Source organism: Arvicanthis niloticus, chromosome 14 (genome assembly GCF_011762505.2).
Source record: "Arvicanthis niloticus isolate mArvNil1 chromosome 14, mArvNil1.pat.X, whole genome shotgun sequence".
Classification (NCBI taxonomy): domain Eukaryota; kingdom Metazoa; phylum Chordata; class Mammalia; order Rodentia; family Muridae; genus Arvicanthis; species Arvicanthis niloticus.
This window is the reverse complement of record NC_047671.1, coordinates 29800922-29821695: the sequence shown is the minus strand read 5'-3', so window position 1 is coordinate 29821695 and position 20774 is coordinate 29800922. Positions and strand designations below refer to the sequence as shown.

Here is a 20774-nt window from a genome sequence, read left to right as displayed (position 1 = left end):
GCTACCAGATATGGGGACAGAGGAATCAGCATATGAGTAACACATAGATAATCTTCACACAGTACACAAAAATATCACGCCTCTTTCCCTCAATAGGTTTCATTTTATAGCAGTTGTTTTTTGTTTTTTTTTTCCATTTTACCTAGTGTTCCACTGGTTTCGTTAAATGAACAGGCTAAAAGGTAGTCGGTCATGTGAACTACTAAGAACGCTACTATTCCGAATGACTTGCACACAGTTTGTACTTTTTTTGATGGAGGTGTTTGAGGCATGATCATTGCATGTGCATAATTTCATGGTAGTAGACCATGATAACCAATATCTCAGAGTGTTTATCCCCTGGTGAACACCAGTGTCTTCTGTATTGTTGATTGTGATATCAGTAAAACCTTTGAAAGTGTGAGGACAGACACCGAAATTCCAATCAGCCATTTTCTTTGATATATGTAACTGTTTTGATAATACACCACATAATGTGGATGGAGAGTTTTCCTTCAACCCTATGAGCATTCAATGTTATGTCTCTTTAATTTTACTCATTGTACAGATCTTGATTCTTTTCTAACTGCTTTGTGTTTACATGTTGAAACCCTTGATTGAGGCTCTTCTTGTACATAAATTAGTTCTTTAGAGATTTGATATTTTGACCAACAACTACTAAAGCCTATTGTCTGTGTTTCAGTTTGGCTATTTTGTTTTTTATTGAATTAGAATTTCTCTTTGTTTATGTTATCTAGAAATACATGGCAAATGCCTTCTTCCACTTGGGTGCACTCTTTTCACTCTGTCCGTGGCATGATTTTATGAAAAGCAATGGTTAATATTTTGTGGTCATGCTCATAAAAATATCATGTTTTCAGTTGCCACTCTAATCTAGGAACATGTGAGGGATCACCATCACCTTGAGGCTTTTATTCCATTTTATATGAGGTTCAGTCAAAGCTTTTCATCTTATCCACGATGATTTATTAATCAGAGCCATTTCCCCAGGATGTACAGAACAGTTGTGTTGGATACTTTTTTTTTTTTTTTTTTTTTTTTTTTTTTTTTTAACAAGCAGACCTTTCTTTTGTCAACTGGGTTACAAAATCACTAACATTTTTTGTTTATTATATTTTATATACATGCTTCATTAGAAATTTTACTGGTCTGATTTTCATATGCATGTCGTCAATCTTCTTTAGGAAGAAGATTGTATTTAAAATTCACTTTACAGGTGGGGATATTTGAGAAGGACTAGAAGACAAAAGTACCTTAATACAGCAGAACTGAGACGTCTGAGCACTACTCTGCAGCCCTCTGAGATCATCCGTCTTGTGGGATTTTGCTTGGTGTTGACGTCTATCGTGAATGATCCCTTTGATAGATGTATTGAAAAATACATCTCTCTATTGCAGATAAAGGAAGACCAAGGTCTAAAAAAATAGCAGAGAACAGACGAGAAAGGCGGTATTCTTACAAATTACCCCAAGAATACAACATTGAGACTGTAGTCGTTGCAGACCCTGCAATGGTTTCCTACCATGGAGCAGATGCGGCCAGGAGATTCATTCTGACAATCCTAAACCTGGTAGGCGAACCTTCTGATGCGTGAAAGGTTGTCAATGAAACTCTAAGCAGAGTCCAGCCTAAAGGACACCTGATTTGTAGTTTTGGACATTGAACATAGGGCCTCAGGTTCGCTAAAAATTAATTCATTCCTCTCTGTCTAATATGAGTAGAGATAGCAATTTGATATCCTAGACTTAATCAAACTGATCAGTCTCCAATGAATAGCAAATGGTTTTCCACATATAGCTTTATCTTAAAAACTTTGTTGTTAAGTTTGAGATGCAAAACTGTTAATTTCTATTTTTTCCTCTCTCTGCTTCTGCCTTTATTTTCTGTGATATTGTGAGACCTCATTGATATTATTAGCAATATTATAGTATTAGTTTATGTGCATGCTTCTACCACAAATGGTATGGAATGATTATAGGGTGGAATAAAAAATGGATGTTTGTCAAAACCCACTTAACTCAAGCATGTATGCAATTTTAAATAATAATGTGATTCCACCTGATGGGTAGGACCTAATATGTATGATATACAATTTAAATAGGCTAATGCCCAGGAAGGGAAATAGGATAGCTAACCTCTGGGGTGGGAAAACAGTTTGTATCTAGAATGCTAAGGATGATTATCAACACAGTAATCCTTTGACATATTTTACTCGCCGTACTTTCTATAAGGAAGAACCAGAAAATGCTAATGCAGAGTGGTTTTCACATAAGAGTAAACGGAACTGTTAACTGAGAGCAGATTTTACTGTCACTTGACCTTTCCCCTGGGAGTGGACAGTTTGTCTGACTTCTGTCCCTTCTGCCCATCTTCATCTGCATTCTGAGACTCTACGAACCTTGGCCTGAAGCCAGCCTCACCCTTTTACTAAGATCTGCAGAAATTTGATTTTGCTGTGTTAGTCATACATCTTATAATACATATTAAATAAAATTTAAGTTAAAAAGAAACATAAAGACTAAGATACCACGTTAAAAAAATTGTGCTGGCTACCAACTTTTAAAAGAAGATTTTTATACTAAGTTGAGATTTTTTTTCTTCTGTTTGGCCTTGAACAAAAAAATGAGTGTGTTTTCATTTAATTTTAGAAGTTCTAATTTTTATTTGCTTTTAGGTTTTTAACCTTTTCCAACACAAGAGTCTGAGTGTGCAGGTCAACCTTCGTGTGGTAAAGCTCATTCTTCTCCATGAAACACCAGTAAGACAATTTTGAGTTTTTATTCAATTAAGTGAGTGGGAAATCGTATTCAGGAACTTCTAAGTGAAGAGTATTTTTGGGATTTTTTTTATTGCCTTAAAAATCCAAAAATATCCCACTGAATCACTCAAAGTATACATAAAACTGGCCTTTGGGTTGGGTTAATCCCTCAATTTTATTTGAAAAATGGAATGTTCTTAGTTTCCAAGGATCCTAACAACAAATTCTAACTTTCCAAAATGTAATTTTAAGTTATTTTAAAAGACAGTTTTATTTTATTATTTAAACATGTGTTGAAGGTATTTATTTTCTTATCTGTATTGCAACTGAAATGAAGAGTAGTTTATGGCATCACTCCGACTAATTAAAAAGCACTAATTAAACACCACTTCTATGCACTAGTTGCAAAATAAATCTATTTTCCAAGCCTTAAAAGATCAGAGGTTTAAATATTTCATTATGACTCTTTGATTTTCCTGGTAACACTACATAGACTATGTCATTATTACACTTTCACAAAGTTCAAGTTTGTTTGTTTCATGTTGTGTTTTGTTTGAGCTCAGGAGAAATTAAGACTAATTGCTTTACACGTTCTAATTAATGCCATGTTCAGCAGTTGGCAGTAGTCATTTGAGAAGATGCCTTAGGATTGATGAATTGATTAATTAATTAGGTATAGCTGATAATTGATTCATTAATTAGGTTTATCTGATAATGATCTGTCTGAAAAATGAAAGCGACCTCTGTTGTAGGCAGATCTGTATATTGGGCACCATGGAGAGAAAATGTTGGAGAGCTTTTGTAAGTGGCAGCATGAAGAGTTTGGCAGGAAGAACGATATACATTCGGAGATGTCGACGAGCTGGGGAGAAGATGTTGTTTCTGTGGATGCAGCTATTCTTATAACAAGGTAACATTACCAAAGCCAATTAAGTCACATTCTTAACTCAGCATCTCTGTTGCAGATTCCATCCTTCCTCGGTGCAATGCTTTTGTTCCAGGATTTCTTGGCACGATTCTAGTTTTCTCCATCGGTTTATCGTTAATCTTTCTGAAGCCGACTGTTGGACGGATGCTCTGTTGACAAAACATTTGTTAGTTAATTGAAATAAATCACAAATGCTGATACCAAAGATATAACGACTGATGAGAGAGTATCTTAAAACAAAGGAGAATTTTGGTAGAGCATAGACTATATGTTTTAGCCATCACCATGCAAAGTAACTTCACAAGCAGAGTCCAGTAACTTATAATTTTACTGGGCCCATCCGAGAAAAGACTTTCTGTTGTATCTCTGGCTAATTAACTGTGAGCTGCCTTGTGATTGTACTTAGCACAAATATTTGTAGTGTGGGAAGAAGGAGAGTTTATAGCTTTGAAAATGGGCAGCAGTGCACAACTGTATGTCTTGTGACTGTTCTCTGTATTAACAATCGTCAGTGAGTTTCTTCTACTCCCCAGCAAGAGCCAACAAAAATCGTGTGGCATCGGTTTAATTTTAGGTCATCAAACTTATTAAAATTTCATATCATATTAGTGGCAGCACTATTATTTGTCGGAAACAAACCTACGTAATTAGTAATAGTTTCTGATCTGTATTCAACAGTTATTAATAAACTTTTCTTATAGAAAAACTGTGTGAAAGAACATGTGTAGACTTTCTCTGAGTGAGTACATGTAACTGCACTAGACTTCAGTGTTAAACAGCCCAAAACTGGAAAGTTTAGGTGCCAACAGTTTGAAGTCATTGGAGTATAATCCTTAAAAGTAGGAAAGTCCCCTAGGGAAGCCCCAGAGCTAACCCAGCTCTTTTGGGACAATTTTAAACTGAAAGAAAAGCCAGGATCTCCATAGATCACTGGAGTGTTTCTGAGAATACCAGAGAACGGAGCACTGTGCATGAAAAGGTGCCAAGAAGTATGGGGTGCTGCTCATCTGTGTAGATTGATCCTGTCCCAAGTTTCCCAGAGTGTTATTGGCACAGAGTTCAGATTTTTAGAGAGATGGTAATAACTGGGTGGAGTCAGACTGAAAGTGTGAGACAGTTTACTCATACCTTTTCATAACTCTCAGGATTTACCTAAGGAAAACTCAAACGCTGTGCTCATCAGAGTGGATACCTAGAAGGATCTGTTCTGACTCAGCACACTCTTTGGTGTTTAGTGGAGACTGAGTTCTTCCTGTTTATAGGGGACTTGGGAATCCTTTCAGGCTTTTGGTAGATCCTCCTCACAGTGGAGGGTATGTGTGGACGGAAGACAAAAACAAAAACAAAAGCAAACAAAACTCCCCAAGCTAGTTCTTTCTTTTATAAGATTGGATTGATCATGGTGTCTCTCTGCAGCAGTAGAATGTATATATAGACATATATTTATATATATGTATAAATGCACATGATGTATGTATACAATATGTATGTATACATATATTCATATATGTATATTTGTATACATATATTCATATATGCATATTCATATACATATATGAATGTATATATAATATATACATTATATAATAATAGATATATATTATAATATACATTACTATATAACCTATTATATATAATATCTAATATAATATATATTATAATATATTATAATACACTGTATATATATGTATATACATATACATGAATGGATATATATATATATATATATATATATCTCAAAATGTAGAGAAAATCTTGACAGCAATTGCAAACCTAAATGTCCTTCTTAAAAATAAGCTGTCTGGAAATAGACTTACACAGTTGTGAACAACAATTTTTAATAAACTCACCAACATAATTGAATTATAAGAAGAGAATTTATTTAGAATTGCATTATGAAAAATGCATGACAACATTCCTTAACAACTTATGTAACACTAATTAGTATAGGACCATAAACTGAAATACAAAAGGTGCAACTGTAGATGCTTGAGTATAGAACAGAAAAAAAATTCCTCCTGAACATGTGGAGAATTGACTCCTTAAATTCAAAATAGCGGTAGTAAGAACAAAACAAGGAATTTGCTGCTGTGTTATCCATCTTTCTGTTACTGTGACAATATACAGGGTACTTGTAGTAGGCAGTGAGGTGGATCTGGAAAGAGCCATGGGGGTGAGGATGATCCAAACTCATTTTACAACTCTCTCCAAGAACTAGTAAACATTTAAAAAGATAAAAATCATACTAAAAACCATAAAAAACTAACCATATTGGTCTACTAGTTTGTTTTTAGATTAAGTATTCATGTACCAAATACTCTAAATCAAATTTGATATATTTAACAACAACAAAATACAAGCACTACTGAAAAGGTATTCTTGAACATTTTTGCTAGTGACAAATATCCCCAATCTATTGACAAGTGAACGGTTCTATTTTCATGTATCTATTTGACTAAGAAGTCTTTGTCAAGTCCATAAATGAGTTTAAGATCATAATCCAGCATTTATAAAATCATTGATCTTACCTTCTTGATCATCATATTTCATTCATCTTTCTTATTTCACGTCTGTTTTCATTAGCTACCGAATCCACACCCCTTTGAGATGAATACCTCCAACAGACCTACATATTTTTCAGAATTCAGTTGCTTCTATTTTAAAACTATTTATCATCATCATTACCAGAATTTTCACATTTTATTGTGAATTAAAGCACGTGACCCATTGCTTAAATGAATGAAAGAAACTTGTGCTCTTAGATGGGGGGATCATTCGATCTGGATGTGATTTTTACTGTTTTTCGTTGTTTCAGGTCCTATTACTACAGTAGCTGTTACATCCATGCAGGCTCCTTTCTCTTCCCAATACAATATAAAATTTACTAGTCAGACAGTCTGTCTGTCTCTCTTTTTCTTTCTCCTTATTTCCTTCTTCTTTTCTTCCTCCTTTTCTTCTTTCTTTCTTTTAAAATTACCTTCATCTTGAAAAGTTTATGTGAAATTAAGACCATTTTAATGAGCAGATGAATAAGTGCTGGCACATGTATTATAAGCAGAATATTCACTTAGTTGTTAAAGATGTTCTCTGTTCTCTTTTTCAGTTTTCAATCCATTCAGAATAGGCAGCACCTGCACACATTAATTCTACCTGGTCTAAGACCTTACATGCAGAGAATTATCCTTTTGACTCTGTAATTAATTTTACCTTTTTATTTATTAGAATGTCTTTGACATCCACTCCATGCTGTTGCCACTGTTATATTAGACCACTTAAAAATGTTATTATTAAATGTGGTTATTCTTTTTTTTCTCTTATTATGTTACAAATATCAGACCTTGTAAATAAATAGAATTGGGGGAATAATCTAGTCCAATGTAAATTATTTAGTAAAGATGCAAACCAATGTGCTTAGAAATAAACTATAGACCAGCAAATTGTTATTACTCACTATTTCATGTTGATTATGTATTTCATGGTTTATTTTCTCATGAAGTTGATAGGAATGTGATAAGAAAATAATATGGGTTGGAATGATTAGGATCTGGAAAAAGGGATATTAAAATTATATATAGGAATTATTTCAAAAGAAACATTTCAAATTTAAAGCTATATTAAAATTGCTAGGAAAAGCATATGGTGATAGAATACCTACACCACAGGAAATAAATTGGATTTCAGAATGGGACAACATTTTAACCTCCCCTAGGTCAATAAAAATAGGTAACTAATGAACCTAACATTATGTTTGATTAACAGCAATTACACAATTATAATAGGTACTGGTATTTTGTTATTATTGGCACTACTATTAAAGAACAGACGAAGGGTAATGCAGAGGCAGAAGATATAAGCAACAAGGCTGTAGCAAGAGCCGCACCTGCAGACATTTGCACTTCCATGCACTTCTCCAGTGATTCTCTTTAGTACAGACCTTATGTAGGGATTTGAAGCACAGCGTGGTCTCCTGGCATGGTGGTAGGTACTGGGAGTCCTAATACTGTGAGGCGGAAGAGAAAGAGTCCTCTGAGCTCAGGACTTGGAGTTCAGCTTGGGTTGCATAGGGAGACATCTTTTCAAAGGCAGGCAACAAACTTCCCACATTGATTGCGTAAATATAACAACTGGAATTCACAGTCAATTCCAGGATTTACCAAATTCGCCTAATTTACCAAATATTAGGTAAAGACGCAGCAGCAGCAACAACAACATCCCTATTGGTCAGTATCCCTGATAAATATCGATTCAAACCCCCTCCATTCTCATCCTTGCGGCTCGTTCTGGATTTCCCTAGCTGTGCGCATGCTCTTAAGAGAACAGAACAAAATAGCATTATATGTATCCCACCTTCAACAATTTATATTATATTCCAATTTATATTTTTATTATAATCAAAAACGATCTACTCAGTGATGCAGCCGGGAAATTAAACCCAGAGTGCTGCTTACCTTTCATTACTGTTACATAGCCCCCATTTTTCTTAAAATTCTATTCCGAGCCTTTGTTTGTCCTCATATGTTCCTCTAGGAAAGGTTTTAGAGAATGTTCATCAGACAACGCGTAGTCTCGTGTTCAAAATTTATAGTAACTTTCAATCAAAAGCTTTATTCTCACAATGCACCCTCATAGTGAAGCTGAAGAAATATTTTTCATCCGTACCACCCATAAATAATTTTAACACGTAACATTTGTTTCACTGCTCTTATGACCCTTTCTTCTCGAAAATTAGCACTTTCTCCATGTTGCGCACACGTTTTCATATTTGTTTCTTTTACCTTCTATATATCTTCAACGTGGTCTTCATGGCATGTGTTGTAGCAGGCCTTGTAACTGCAAACCCCAAATGTCTTCTGGTCCTAATGAACTTATAACCGTTTTTTTTCCCATAAGAAACCTTGCATATTTCTTAAAGAAATATCTCTTGTGATTACACTGGGTATGCTTGCAAAACCTTAGGTAACCTCCCCAACTCAAGATCTTGAATTTAATAGTATCCGCAGGGTTCCTTGTGGTATACAAGGTGACAAGTTCACGGGACTGGAAGATGTTAGACTGTTGACTTTGAAGATGGGCAAAAGGCCAACAAGTAAAGATGGATTCTGTGTCAAAAGCTGGAAAAGGCAGCATATCAGTTACCTCAGCTTCCAGGCTGCTTTTTAATTAAATTTATTTATTTATTCACTCATTTTACAACCTAATATTATCCCTTCCTCTCCTCACAAGTACCCCCTCATGCAAGTCCTCCCTCCATTCTACCTTCTTTTTCTCTTTTGATAATGAAGCTCCCATGTGGGAATCACCCCCCTCACTCCCCACTCCCCACTCCCTCCGTGCACACATCAAGCTTCTGCAGAACTAGGCACATCCTTTCCCACTGAGGCCAGACAAAGTTGCTCATTTAGGGGCATAGGATCCACAGGCAGGCCTTTGGAGGGACAGCCTTTGGAGACCAAGCTATTCATCTGATACATATGTGCAGGGGGCCTATATCCAGCCTGTGCTCCCTTTTTAGTTGGTGACTCAGACTCTTGTTCATTGACACCGTTGGTCTTCCTGTGGAGTCCCTATCTTTTTTGGTTTCCTCAGTCCTTCTCCCAAATCTTCCATAAGATTCCCAGAGCTCTGTCTACTGTTTGGATGTGAGTCTACATCTCTTTCCATTGGCTGTTGGGTGGAGCCTCTCAGAGGACAGTTATGCTGGGCTCCTGTCTGCCAACATAACAGAGTATCATTAATAGTGTCAGAGATTGGTTCTTGCACATGGGATGGGTATCAATTTGGGCCAGTCACTGGTTGACCATTTCCTCATACTTTGCTGTATCTTTGTCCCTGCACATCTTGTAGGCAGGACATGTTTTGGGGTTGAGGGTTTTGTGGGGCTTGATGTCCTTACCCCTCCATTGGGAGTCCTGCCTGGCTACAGGAAGTGGCCACTGCAGGATCCCCCCCACTGCTAAGAGTCTAAGTAAATGGATGAAACTAGATATAATCAACAGACCCACAGAAGCCAAGTAACTAGGAGGGCACAAGGGAGGATGGTTGAATCTTTCTCAGAAGGGGAAAGAAAACAGATACTACATGTCAATAGAAGGAGGGAACTGGGAGGAAGAGGGGATGATGAGGGGTGTAGGTGTGGCAGGAATCAGGTGTAGGGAGAGCAGGGGAGAGAGAGTGGAGAGCAGTGGTAGGGGTAGGAAATCTCTAGGATGTGCCAGAGACCTGGGATGGAGAGAGGCCTCAGAGGGTCTATGAGGGCAACTCTAGCAGGATCTGTATCTATGACACTGAACATGTGCCAATAGTCATTTAGAGTAGTAATTAGTAGTATTTGTCTGTCCATGGTGTACAGACATAAACGGTTCCTTGGAGCGTATCGACTCTTTTCCCTTACACATCTGTAATGCCTCACACCAGTGAAGACCAGTGCACCAAAGAGAAGGTTTTAGTCCTAGATGACCTTGAACCATCTGGTCAGAAACACCTAAATGAGTGTTTAGTGTAATCTGGAGAAATGTTTCACTCACTAAACCATGTATAATAATGATGACCATTTATATGGGGAAAGATAAACCATAACAAATCCTTAAAAAAAAAGATGATCAGACCTTTCATTTGTAAGGAATGTTAGTCACCAGTGATCCCATGTTCTTGTCTGGGTTTGTCAGCTTCGTTTAAAACCGTGGCATTTCTTTTGAATGTTCATCTTAGACGAATTGCTCAATGTTGCATGCTATGTGGACACATCACTGGGAAGAAATTGTAGCTTAGGGATTGATCTTGATCTTAGCTAAAATGCATATAAATGTTCTTATAAATTTGAACCTATCTGAGGTAATATGCTTGTTGAATTGTTCTGTGTGGTACAATGAAGTAAATTGTTTAAAGCTGACTTAGTGCTGTGGGTTCATGGTAACAAGAATACAAAACTGCTTCTCCCAGTTGTTGACTCTAAAATTTCTTAGCATAATTGTCATACTTCTCTCTGATATTATAGAAAGAGCCTAAGTCTCTGGCTCTCAAAAACATCTTTATTTAAAATTTAATTTTCATAACATTTTTTGCCTTTTACATTTATTTAAATGATTTTGGTTTATCTGTAATTCTTTGAAAATCAAGTTCAAATGAGTGCCATTGGCAAGTAAGATAGAAAATTTAATATAACAGAGATGCCAAAAGTATCTTGATTTAATAAAAAATCACTGGATCATTTCTGAATGAATCATTTATAGGTATATCCCAGGGCACTGTAAAACTTTACAATGAGGTTTATTCTCAGATGCATCTTCATTCCTGGAAATTAAAGACTTTTTTTTTCAATATAAGTCAGAACTTAGACACAATTTATTGGCCTTCTCAGTTTAGACTAAAAGTATCATTTCCATAAACTCACATAATGAAATTCTCTGAGGCCAACTTCATGAATATAAGGTCAACATGTGCCAGAAATGAGAATTTGAATCTGTATGAACACACATTTTAGCTGCGAGCAAATCTATATGCTTCACTACACACACACACACACACACACACACACACACACACACACAAATCTTGGGGTAGCTTGAAATTAGTAATATATTATTTTGATTATCTAGAAAAACATCCCTGACCAGTGAAGACAAAGAATCTAAGAGTAACAAGAGGTTAAATGCTGCTAGTCACACACTCTTCAGGTTTAATGCAGATGCTTCCAGTAATTGTGGGAAGAAGACCTTGCTGAGTCTATATAAAAAGCATAATTTACTTCTTTCGTTGTTTTGCTAAGTCAGCAGAAATTGGCTGTGAAAAGGCCTTTGACAATAAGCAATGCATTTGTCATAGTTTTATAATGCAGTTTACATACAGATGAAGCCCCTTGGTTTGCATTATGTAAATCAAATCATCATGTTGCAGCCTCATGCACCGTGATGTGATGCATTATATATTTAGGAAAAAAGCACATAAGACTCTTTCCTTGTACATCTGAGTATACCTTACACTCAGTGATTCTGGCCCTGAGGTTAATTGTGTTTTATGTGATTCTTTAAGCTAATATACTCATATATTTGTAGTTTATAACCACAAGTAATATTGCAATATTGCATTGCAATATTAGGTATAACTGCATGAATTAATTTCATATTATGTCTTCTTGAGCCTAGAATTACAAAGATATTTAAAATTTGAACTTTCTCATGTCAGTTAAACCTTTTCAAATGACTCTTGCAATTAAAATTGATTTTATATCTGTTTCCTAGAATAATTTTTGTCAGAAATTTGCCAACAGAAAAGATGAATATTTTCATACTTTATATTAAAATAATTTATCCCTAACCCACCCTTTACCCATCACTACATCTTTTGTTTTACTCTAAACTTTTGGAACAAAAATAATTTGTTACAATCACCAATTTTGCAGTCATTTAATATTCAATCGAATGAAAATGCCATTGAACAGGTGTTACAAGTTAAGTAACTCCATGCTGAAGTCTTGGCTCTAGTCCTAGCTTCAGGAGGTAGATGGTGGAGAGTCAGCCTGACTAAGCAGACGATGGAGCCAGTCTGGCTCATGATCAGCTACATGATACCCTGTCACAACGTTACTCTTCTCTAAGGAAAAGAGGTGGTGGGGGGGAATGGGAGGAGCGATTTGTAAGTGTGGGACTTGGAAGAGAGGAGGGAGGAGGAACTGGGATCAGGATGCAAAGTGAATAAAAAAATTAAAATAAATAAAAAAGTTAAAAAAAACCACAAAAAGAAAGAAGTATTCAATTTTAATTGACACAATGAGAACACATTTTTTGAGGCATTAATATTAACCTTTAAAGGGCATGATCAATGTTTTTGCATGTTATAAAATATAATAAAATTATGCATGTACCCTTTTTTCTCTGCATGAATCGTTTTTTCCCCCTCCATATTAGCATTTGTTGTTAAATAAATCTATCATTTTGTGACACTTAACTTCTATCTGGCAGGTCACAGATTTAGTTAATTCTATTTAATTCTGTGGTTATTTAGTGGCCAGGTAATGCTCCATTTTAGAACACTTATGAACTGAGTTTAAACTATAAGAAGCATCTCTTATGTGCACAGATTAGCCATACACAAAGAGATCTGTCAAGGATCAATGCAACGTTAGGAGAGAATGCAGTAGCTGCTGGAGGGAATTTGACCTTGGAATTTGAAACGCTTCCTTTGAAGTTTTTTTTGCACATCTTGTTTCATGATTTTTTTTTTAGGTGCATGCAGGGGAAAGCTTTCAAGGTTATGCAAAGTAGGAAGCAGAAACGAAATGATTACAGATGAATATAACTCATGGATATCTAGACCTTTCATGAAAGTGTAGTCAAAGCTCTGCCAAGAGCTACAGGCTGTCAGCAAAGGATCCTTCTGCATCATGTGATTATGGAATAGAAATAAAATGCACCCCCACCCAGTCACCCCATGAATTTGCACTTGAAATTTAATTACTTAGTGAAAATATCTGCAAAACTGCCGAGGAAGGACCCTCTCTCAATGTATACCATATAAAACCAACTCAATTAAAGAACCAGTGATCAAGTACATAATTCCACAGGGCACAGTCGGATCATCTTTGATTGTGAGAACCCAATGTAACCATAACAATAATGAGTAATAAAATAAAAAACAATGACAATGATAAAATAATCATGCTTACAAGATTAAGAATAAAAACGTCAGGTATATGGCAGTGAAATACTTGGAAAAGAGAATATTTACTGTGAATACTGAACATAACGCTAAAAAATATGATGCTTATGCTTAAAAATGCTAAGTTGTTAGTTGGGAATATGATTAGATATAGATGAATAAAACTTTAATGAGATAGATGGTGAATCTGAGGGCTTCATTCAGAAAGGCTGTATAGAGTGATTAAGGCCTGGAAGTATAAAAAGCTGTCAAGAGTTTGCTGATGTGAGAAAGGGTTGATGGACATGTGTCCCAGGATGTTCTAGGGGAACAGACTAGAAAGATTGTCAGAGATAATCTTCCCTTATCAGAGATAATTTTCTCTGTTCATAGAACCTAAAAATTGAAAAGTAACCAAAATACTACAGAAGATGAATAAAAATAGTGCCACCACCTCAGTACTCCTACTTACAACCGAAGAGCTACCCAAGGAAAAGAAAAGTCAAAACTAACCAGCCACCAAATACATGAAATAAGAGCAAAACGTATATAGTTGTGGATATTAGCTAATATTTATGAGTTAGAAAATAAATGAAATCATATATTCTATGATCTGTAACTTAATAATGCCAACCTAAAATTTTCTCTTCAAAGCCAGGCATAGGACACACACCTTTAATCTCAGTACTCTGGAGGCAGATGGAATCTTGTGAGTTTGAGGCCAGCAAGTTAGACCATGTGTCATAACAACGACCACAAAAATTCTATAATAAGAGTAATCAGCTTTCTATGTTGAGTAAATAGAAGATCTTAAAAATGAAGGACACAAAACCTGGTAAATTTCCTGTTATGGAGGTTTACTTTGTTATACTTAGAAAAACTGATGTGTTATGTAGTAATAAAAAAGGCAAACTGTAACTGATAAAAGAAATTGTTAAACAGTTGGACAAATTTTAAAGTAAGCACTGGTGGTTTGCAAAAGTACCTATTTTGAGATCCTATAAATAAAGATGGACACTGGAGAAACCACTGAGCTGGTAAAATGTCTGCTGTATAGTCATCAAACCTGAGTTTGATCCCCAGAATCCAAGATGACAAATCCAGTATAACAGTGTACACATGTAATGCCATTGCTGTGGAGATAGACACAGCATGATCCCTGGTACTCACTGGTCAGCCAGCTTAGTGCACTTGGTGAATGCCCAGGCAGGCCAATTAAATTTCTATCTAAATAAATAAACTGTGAAGTGCCTAGTAAGCAACAACACCTAAGATTGCTTTTGACCTCCACATGCATGCCCATACATATGCATGTTCATCGACTTAAACATATGAACCGGCACACACAAACAGACTTGATCATACATATTCCCAACAAAATAAATGACTAGATGATAGATAGTATCCAAACCTAAATAGCACTGAAGTATTTTATTTATAAAGCCTACACTTGCTGTCTGAAGTAAGAAGGTTGTCGCAAGTTTAAGGTATGCCAGGGCTGCATTGCATGCCCTACTACACAATCCAGAGCTACCTAGCAAGACTTTATGTCAAACAAACAAACACAAACAAAAAGAAGATGCTGAATTAAAAGCCATGCCTCTTTTCTGTTTCTTTTTAAGGAAAAGATTAAAGTGGGTTTTTTTTTTTTTGTCACATCTGGGCATAAAAAATGTCATCCTTAAATGCCCAAGCTCTCTTCTCCAGATTCTGAATATAGTATCTTACATGGTATCAAAGACTTTGTAGATGTTAAGGATGTTGAGAGCAGAGAATCTATCCCGACTTATCTGTTGGGGCCCAATGTAGTCAAAGGATGTAAAGGGAAGAGAGATATTTCTAGAGGGCACATTATACTGTATGACACAATGATTTTAGCCCAGAACATATCTCATCTCAGACTTCTGCTCTCTAGACTGTAAGCACAAAACTTTGTATTGTTTGCAGCTTCTATATTATGTAATTTACTGTAGCAGTGATAGAAAACCAGCATCTCCATCTTCACATTGTCCTTGTGGACCATGCATCAAACATAAATTGTGCTGGAGAGGCAACACTCAATTAAGAGAGCTTGCTGCTCTTCTAGAGTACTCAAATTCAGTTGTTAGCATGCATGTTGTGTGCTACAGGCTTACAACTACCTGTAACTCAATTACTAGGGGATACGACATCTTCTTCTGGTCTTTGGGCACCAGTACACACATTCACAAAAGAAAAAATACCAATAATTAAAAAAAAAAACTACACACACATTAATATTATTTTGGAATACTAGAGAAAAATTAGAAAAGTAAGATTAACAAGGAACAAAGTGTATCAAAGAAATGAGTGAAAATATCATCATAAATAAGATAATAAATCCCAATAAACCAATAAGTATATATTATCAATAAATCAAGTCACCTATAAGAATATTATACAGAGATCATTCCATATTCATCCATGTTCTATTTGCAAGGGACTCACAAAAAAATAGCTAAGTTTGATACAAAGGAAAAATTTCCTAGTATCAGACCAATTGATTGTTGAAACATTAGGGATGCTCTAGTTATTGTCTGTCAGCTTAATATGAAGTAGAGTCCCCTGTGAGGAGAGATTATCAGTTGAGAAAATGCCTTCATGTGATTTGCCTCTAGGCACGTGCATGCCCTCACCCATGGTGTGTGTGTGTGTGTGTGTGTGTGTGTGTGTGTGTGTGAGAGAGAGAGAGAGAGAGAGAGAGAGAGAGAGAGAGAGAGAGAGAGAGAGAGAGAGAGAGTCTGTGTTGGGAGAAGTACATTGTGGGTGGTCTTATGATTCAACAGGGGTGTAAGATAGCAGCTAAACTCAGGATCATGCAAATAGTTTATTAAGCACCATTCTTTGTGGTTCTTGCCTTTGCTCACTGAGTTCCTTCTTTGGCTTTCTCCAAGGATGGACTGTGCTTGGGGCACATAAGACAAAGAGCCTTTTCTTCCACAAGATGCCTTTGGACAGTGTTCTATTATATCAGCAGAAAAGCAAATTAGAACAAGAGATAAATGTGATCTTTATCCAAAAATAAAAGCAATAATTCAAGATAGATAAAATTCATAAAATCTTAGAGAGCTTAATAATTCAATAACTTAGCTTTGAAGTGAGCAAACCAAAAATTAATAGACACTCACATGGAAACATCAAAAACTTATAACTTTAATGGAATTTTAACATTTCCCCCTTATTAATAAATGCAAAAAATCAATCCAACTTTATTTTATTAAGCAATTCTATCTCATGACATGTAATAGGCTTATATAGTTAACATGTACAGTAATCTTTTTGAGAAAATAATGCTTTAAATAAGCAATGGAATTTACATACATAGCTGCCAGATTATAAGGCTTTTGCTGACTGAACCAAGATGTAAACAGAAAATCATGATTATTAGTATCAATATTATTGATGAGATCAGCCTTAGTCCAACATTGTATCTGTTTGATGGCTAATATCTGTATGTCTTTATTTATTAGTGTATACTAATTGTCCAAAAAGGTAGCATTGTAAAATTGCCATGTGTGCAAATACTGAATTTTGACCTCATCTATCTTCTTTTCCTAAATTCTCAACACCCTACTCTTCTCTCCTTAGGTATGCACTAATTTTTATTCTTAACTATTTCATTATGTTTTACTTTTGTTTTTAAAAGATGTTTTAACTTAAAACTTATGATCATATTTTAATTGAATTAAACCTTGGGATCATGTCTTTCTTGCCCCCACTTCCTTACAGAGCCTTCTCAACTTCCTTCCACCTAACTTTATGTTCTGTCTCTCTCAATCTCTCTCTTTCAACAACAAAACAAAACAAACCCCAGAAAACAACAAGAAGTAACAAAAACGACACTATCCAGGATATAAGACAAAGAAGTTCTGAAATGAAAAAAAAAAAAAAAGTCGATTGGAAAACATGGAGTTTGCTTTGGTATATTAACCTTTAAGAAAGTTCATTGAGTGTTTGCGTGCGTGCGAGAGAGAGAGAGAGAGAGAGAGAGAGAGAGAGAGAGAGAGAGAGAGAGAGAGGTCTGGAACTGGAGTTATAAGACAGGTGTTGACTTTGAATCACCATGTGGATGCTGAGAATAGAGTCCAGGTCCCCTGCAAGAACTAGTGCTCTTGATAACTGATTCATCTCTCTGTACCAGCAATCAAGTTTTTAAAGCTTATTTTCTAATTTACAATGGATTAAGATTCTATACATAATAGTGGCCTTTAAACAAAGCTAATTCTGATCACACACACACCCAGGGATAAAAGGAGGGGTACAGGAATAGGGAATAAACTGTGTCAATATTCTTAAGACTAAAACTTATCTAAAATTTAAAAGTTAAGGAATGGGATATCACTCAGATACAATAATTGCAGCAGCAAAAATAATTTATCAAAATTTCCATAATTACTATATGCCTGTCATTGTTTTTATTACCTAATTTAGGAGACACATTTAACTTGCACAATAAACCTATCCTGTAAATGATCTGTACACACTAGATTGTTTATCCTGCACAATAAACATGTAGGGCTGTGCCTCTTCAGGTTAGATGAGGTGCCTGAGATGCAAGGTGGTTAAGAAAATTGTCTAATGTCACACCACTAGCAACAGATAGATACATAACAGTTATTTAATATAGCATATCTCCTATACCGAATTGTGATTATATTCTCTAAATTGTGGTCTGTGAAAACCTAAAGATGTGGGAACAAGAGTAAGTATTTTTTTAAGAAATGCTCTGTAACATGTAGCACTAAATAAAGATCAAAATAGGAACTATAATTCAAAGAGTCCATTTGTATCAAATACTAATTTCTTCACGCTCATTCAGACGAGTTTCCCAGTGTTTCAAAAATTTTGCCTTGGAAAGTCTTGGAAAAGGAAACTGTAGATGTCTTGAAATGATATTCCTGACTAGTAAGCTCTTAACTTGAAGTTATTTTGTTATATGCAACAGTGTTATGATATTTTCCCATGGAAAATAATTTCCCAATATGATAAACTGTGGTTTTTGTAGAAATGCAATGAAATTTTGCAGTAAAATTCAAAACATATCAGGGTTTTATTTCTGAAGTGGTATCTACTAAATAGAAAGATATCTTAAGTTTACATAATATGTGTTTGCTATTAAATTCTGATCAATCATCTTTTCAGATCTATTCCTTCATCTTATCCAGAGTTATGTCAAATTTGAGGGAATAGATGATGTGGCTTATGTAACTGAACTGTGAATATAAGTCTCATGAGGACTGGCGATTGTCTGAAAGATTCAATCTTTACTTTGAATTTCTATTTTTCCTTCTAGGAAAGATTTCTGTGTCCACAAAGATGAGCCATGTGATACTGTGGGTAAGTATCTCTGAAAAAATTTCAGCTTGAGGCACACTTGAGAACTTAAATGGATCAGTTGTTTAATAAATTATTTAAGGGTGCCAACTTGGAAGGAATATTTTTGCCATGTTGTATATGTATGTATATTTATTGCAACTATATGTTAAATCTTATGTTAACACTGCCGTTATTACAAATGAAACAGCTCAAAATCATACATAAACTATGCAGTGGAGCTATTTTTACATGTCTTTTTAAGATTTTCATAAATTTTTAATATTTTACCCAAAGTTACACAGATATATTCAATAATATTCCATTCTTGGTGTTATCACAAGGCTAAATACATTTATAGTATGAGAACAGGTTATATTGGAGTCATATATGCTTCAGTTTCTTTGTAGAGTATAAATAAGAAATACCTCTACTTTGAATGACTTCTGAAGACTCTTTGTGCACAAAGAAGCAAATGCTTTATGTTTTGAATTGACGTAAAAAACCCTGTAAGGGAGTTTTTATACCCTGTAGCCAGTAGAATACATGTAACTATCATTCTGATTATTGTACAATATCCACATGTATGTCTGTTAAAACAAATGCAACTGTGTTAGTAGAAAGTTACTTATTCGAAGAAACCAGACAGGGAGAGTTGTCTCAGTAATTAAGAGCACTGTTTGTTCTTTGAGAGGACCTGGGTTCAATTCCCAGCACCCACATAATTACCTGTAATCCAGTTCCAAAGTATCTGCTGTCCTTTTTCCATTTTTTCTGGTACCAGGTATTCACATAGTACACAGATATACATGCAGGCAGAACACATACATTGCATAAAATGAATAAACATTTAAACAGGAGGCATATGTATCATATATATGAATGCATATTTTTCCTTTCTAGGTTATGTAGATATAAAGAAAAAGTATTATTGCTAAGATACATTCAACAGTTATAGTCTTATTTTGGCAGATACCGTGTAAGGTTCCTTTCTATATGGTAGTAAGGGTTTAACTTATCCATCTTTGAGTTTTCATTCCTGCATTGCAAAATGACCAATTAAAAATAGATGGGGTTGGCGAGATGGGTCATGAGTTGTTAGCACTTATTCTTCTTCAGAAGACCCAGGTTCAAATTCAGCACCTACATGGTGGGTCACTACAGCCCACAATTACAGTTCTTGGTGACCCAACCATCTTCTGGTCTCCACGGGCACCGAGCATGTCCGTGGTACATGTACATGCATGCAGGCAGAACAGTTCTACATATAAACCATTTTTAGGTGGATAGAAATCAACTGAACAGCTATGGATAGTTTAAATTAGAGTTCTACTACTTAGATTTCTTATCAGTATTCTCGTAAGTTTACATTCTCAGATCTGACACAAAATATAAGTTACAGATCAAATGATGATGATGTGACCGAGGGGCTACTTGGTTCAGAAGGGACTGTCTGTCATGTAAGAGCTAGTAGACCCAAGGAACCTGTGTTTACTCAGACGTGCTCTTTCTCAGGTTTTCACCTTCTTCATTTCCTTTTCTTGTTTTTTTCCCCTAAAATATAGCACAGTTTTCATCATCCTCACCGTGGCGTAGTCTACCACCAAATCACTCTTGTCTCAACAGATACCCTTTGCCCCACTTAGACAGACATGTTACTAAACACACAGGCGCACACACACACACACACACACACACACACACCTGTAGTATGAAATACTTTATGTGCCTGACCCTTCAAATGACTCTGTGCTCTTTAGTGACGGTTGGTTCTTGAACTTCTGGGAACAGGAGAGGATGTGAAAGCCAGTAGAGTCTGAGAGTTGAGAGTAGGATTGAAGAGTAGAGAGAAAGGTGTTGGAGGGAGTAGTAGTCATAGGCAGTGGGGTCCAGGAGACAGAAGAGTAGCTCAGAGCAGAAGAAAGAAGATAGGGTGGGGCAAGAGAAGAGGAGAGGAGATGGGAGGAGAGGGATGAGGAGAGGAGAGAAGAGGAGAGGAGAGGAGAGGAGAGGAGAGGAGAGGAGAGGAGAGGAGAGGAGAGGAGAGGAGAGGAGAGGAGAGGAGAGGAGAGGAGAGGAGAGGAGAAGGAGGAATCACTAGTTTGCTCTATACAAATGACAAAC

General features: G+C 35.8%; 1 protein-coding gene across 1 annotated transcript in view; it reads left to right on the top strand.

The window, feature by feature from the left end:
* Adamts19 (ADAM metallopeptidase with thrombospondin type 1 motif 19) overlaps positions 1-20774 on the top strand; it is a 177635-nt gene that overhangs the window by 48080 nt on the left and 108781 nt on the right. Inside the window, exons 5-8 of the mRNA XM_034517656.3 lie at positions 1398-1570; positions 2675-2758; positions 3511-3668; positions 18631-18674. Of these exons, the coding sequence (XP_034373547.1) occupies positions 1398-1570; positions 2675-2758; positions 3511-3668; positions 18631-18674 (459 nt within the window). The remainder of the gene's footprint in view (positions 1-1397; positions 1571-2674; positions 2759-3510; positions 3669-18630; positions 18675-20774) is intronic.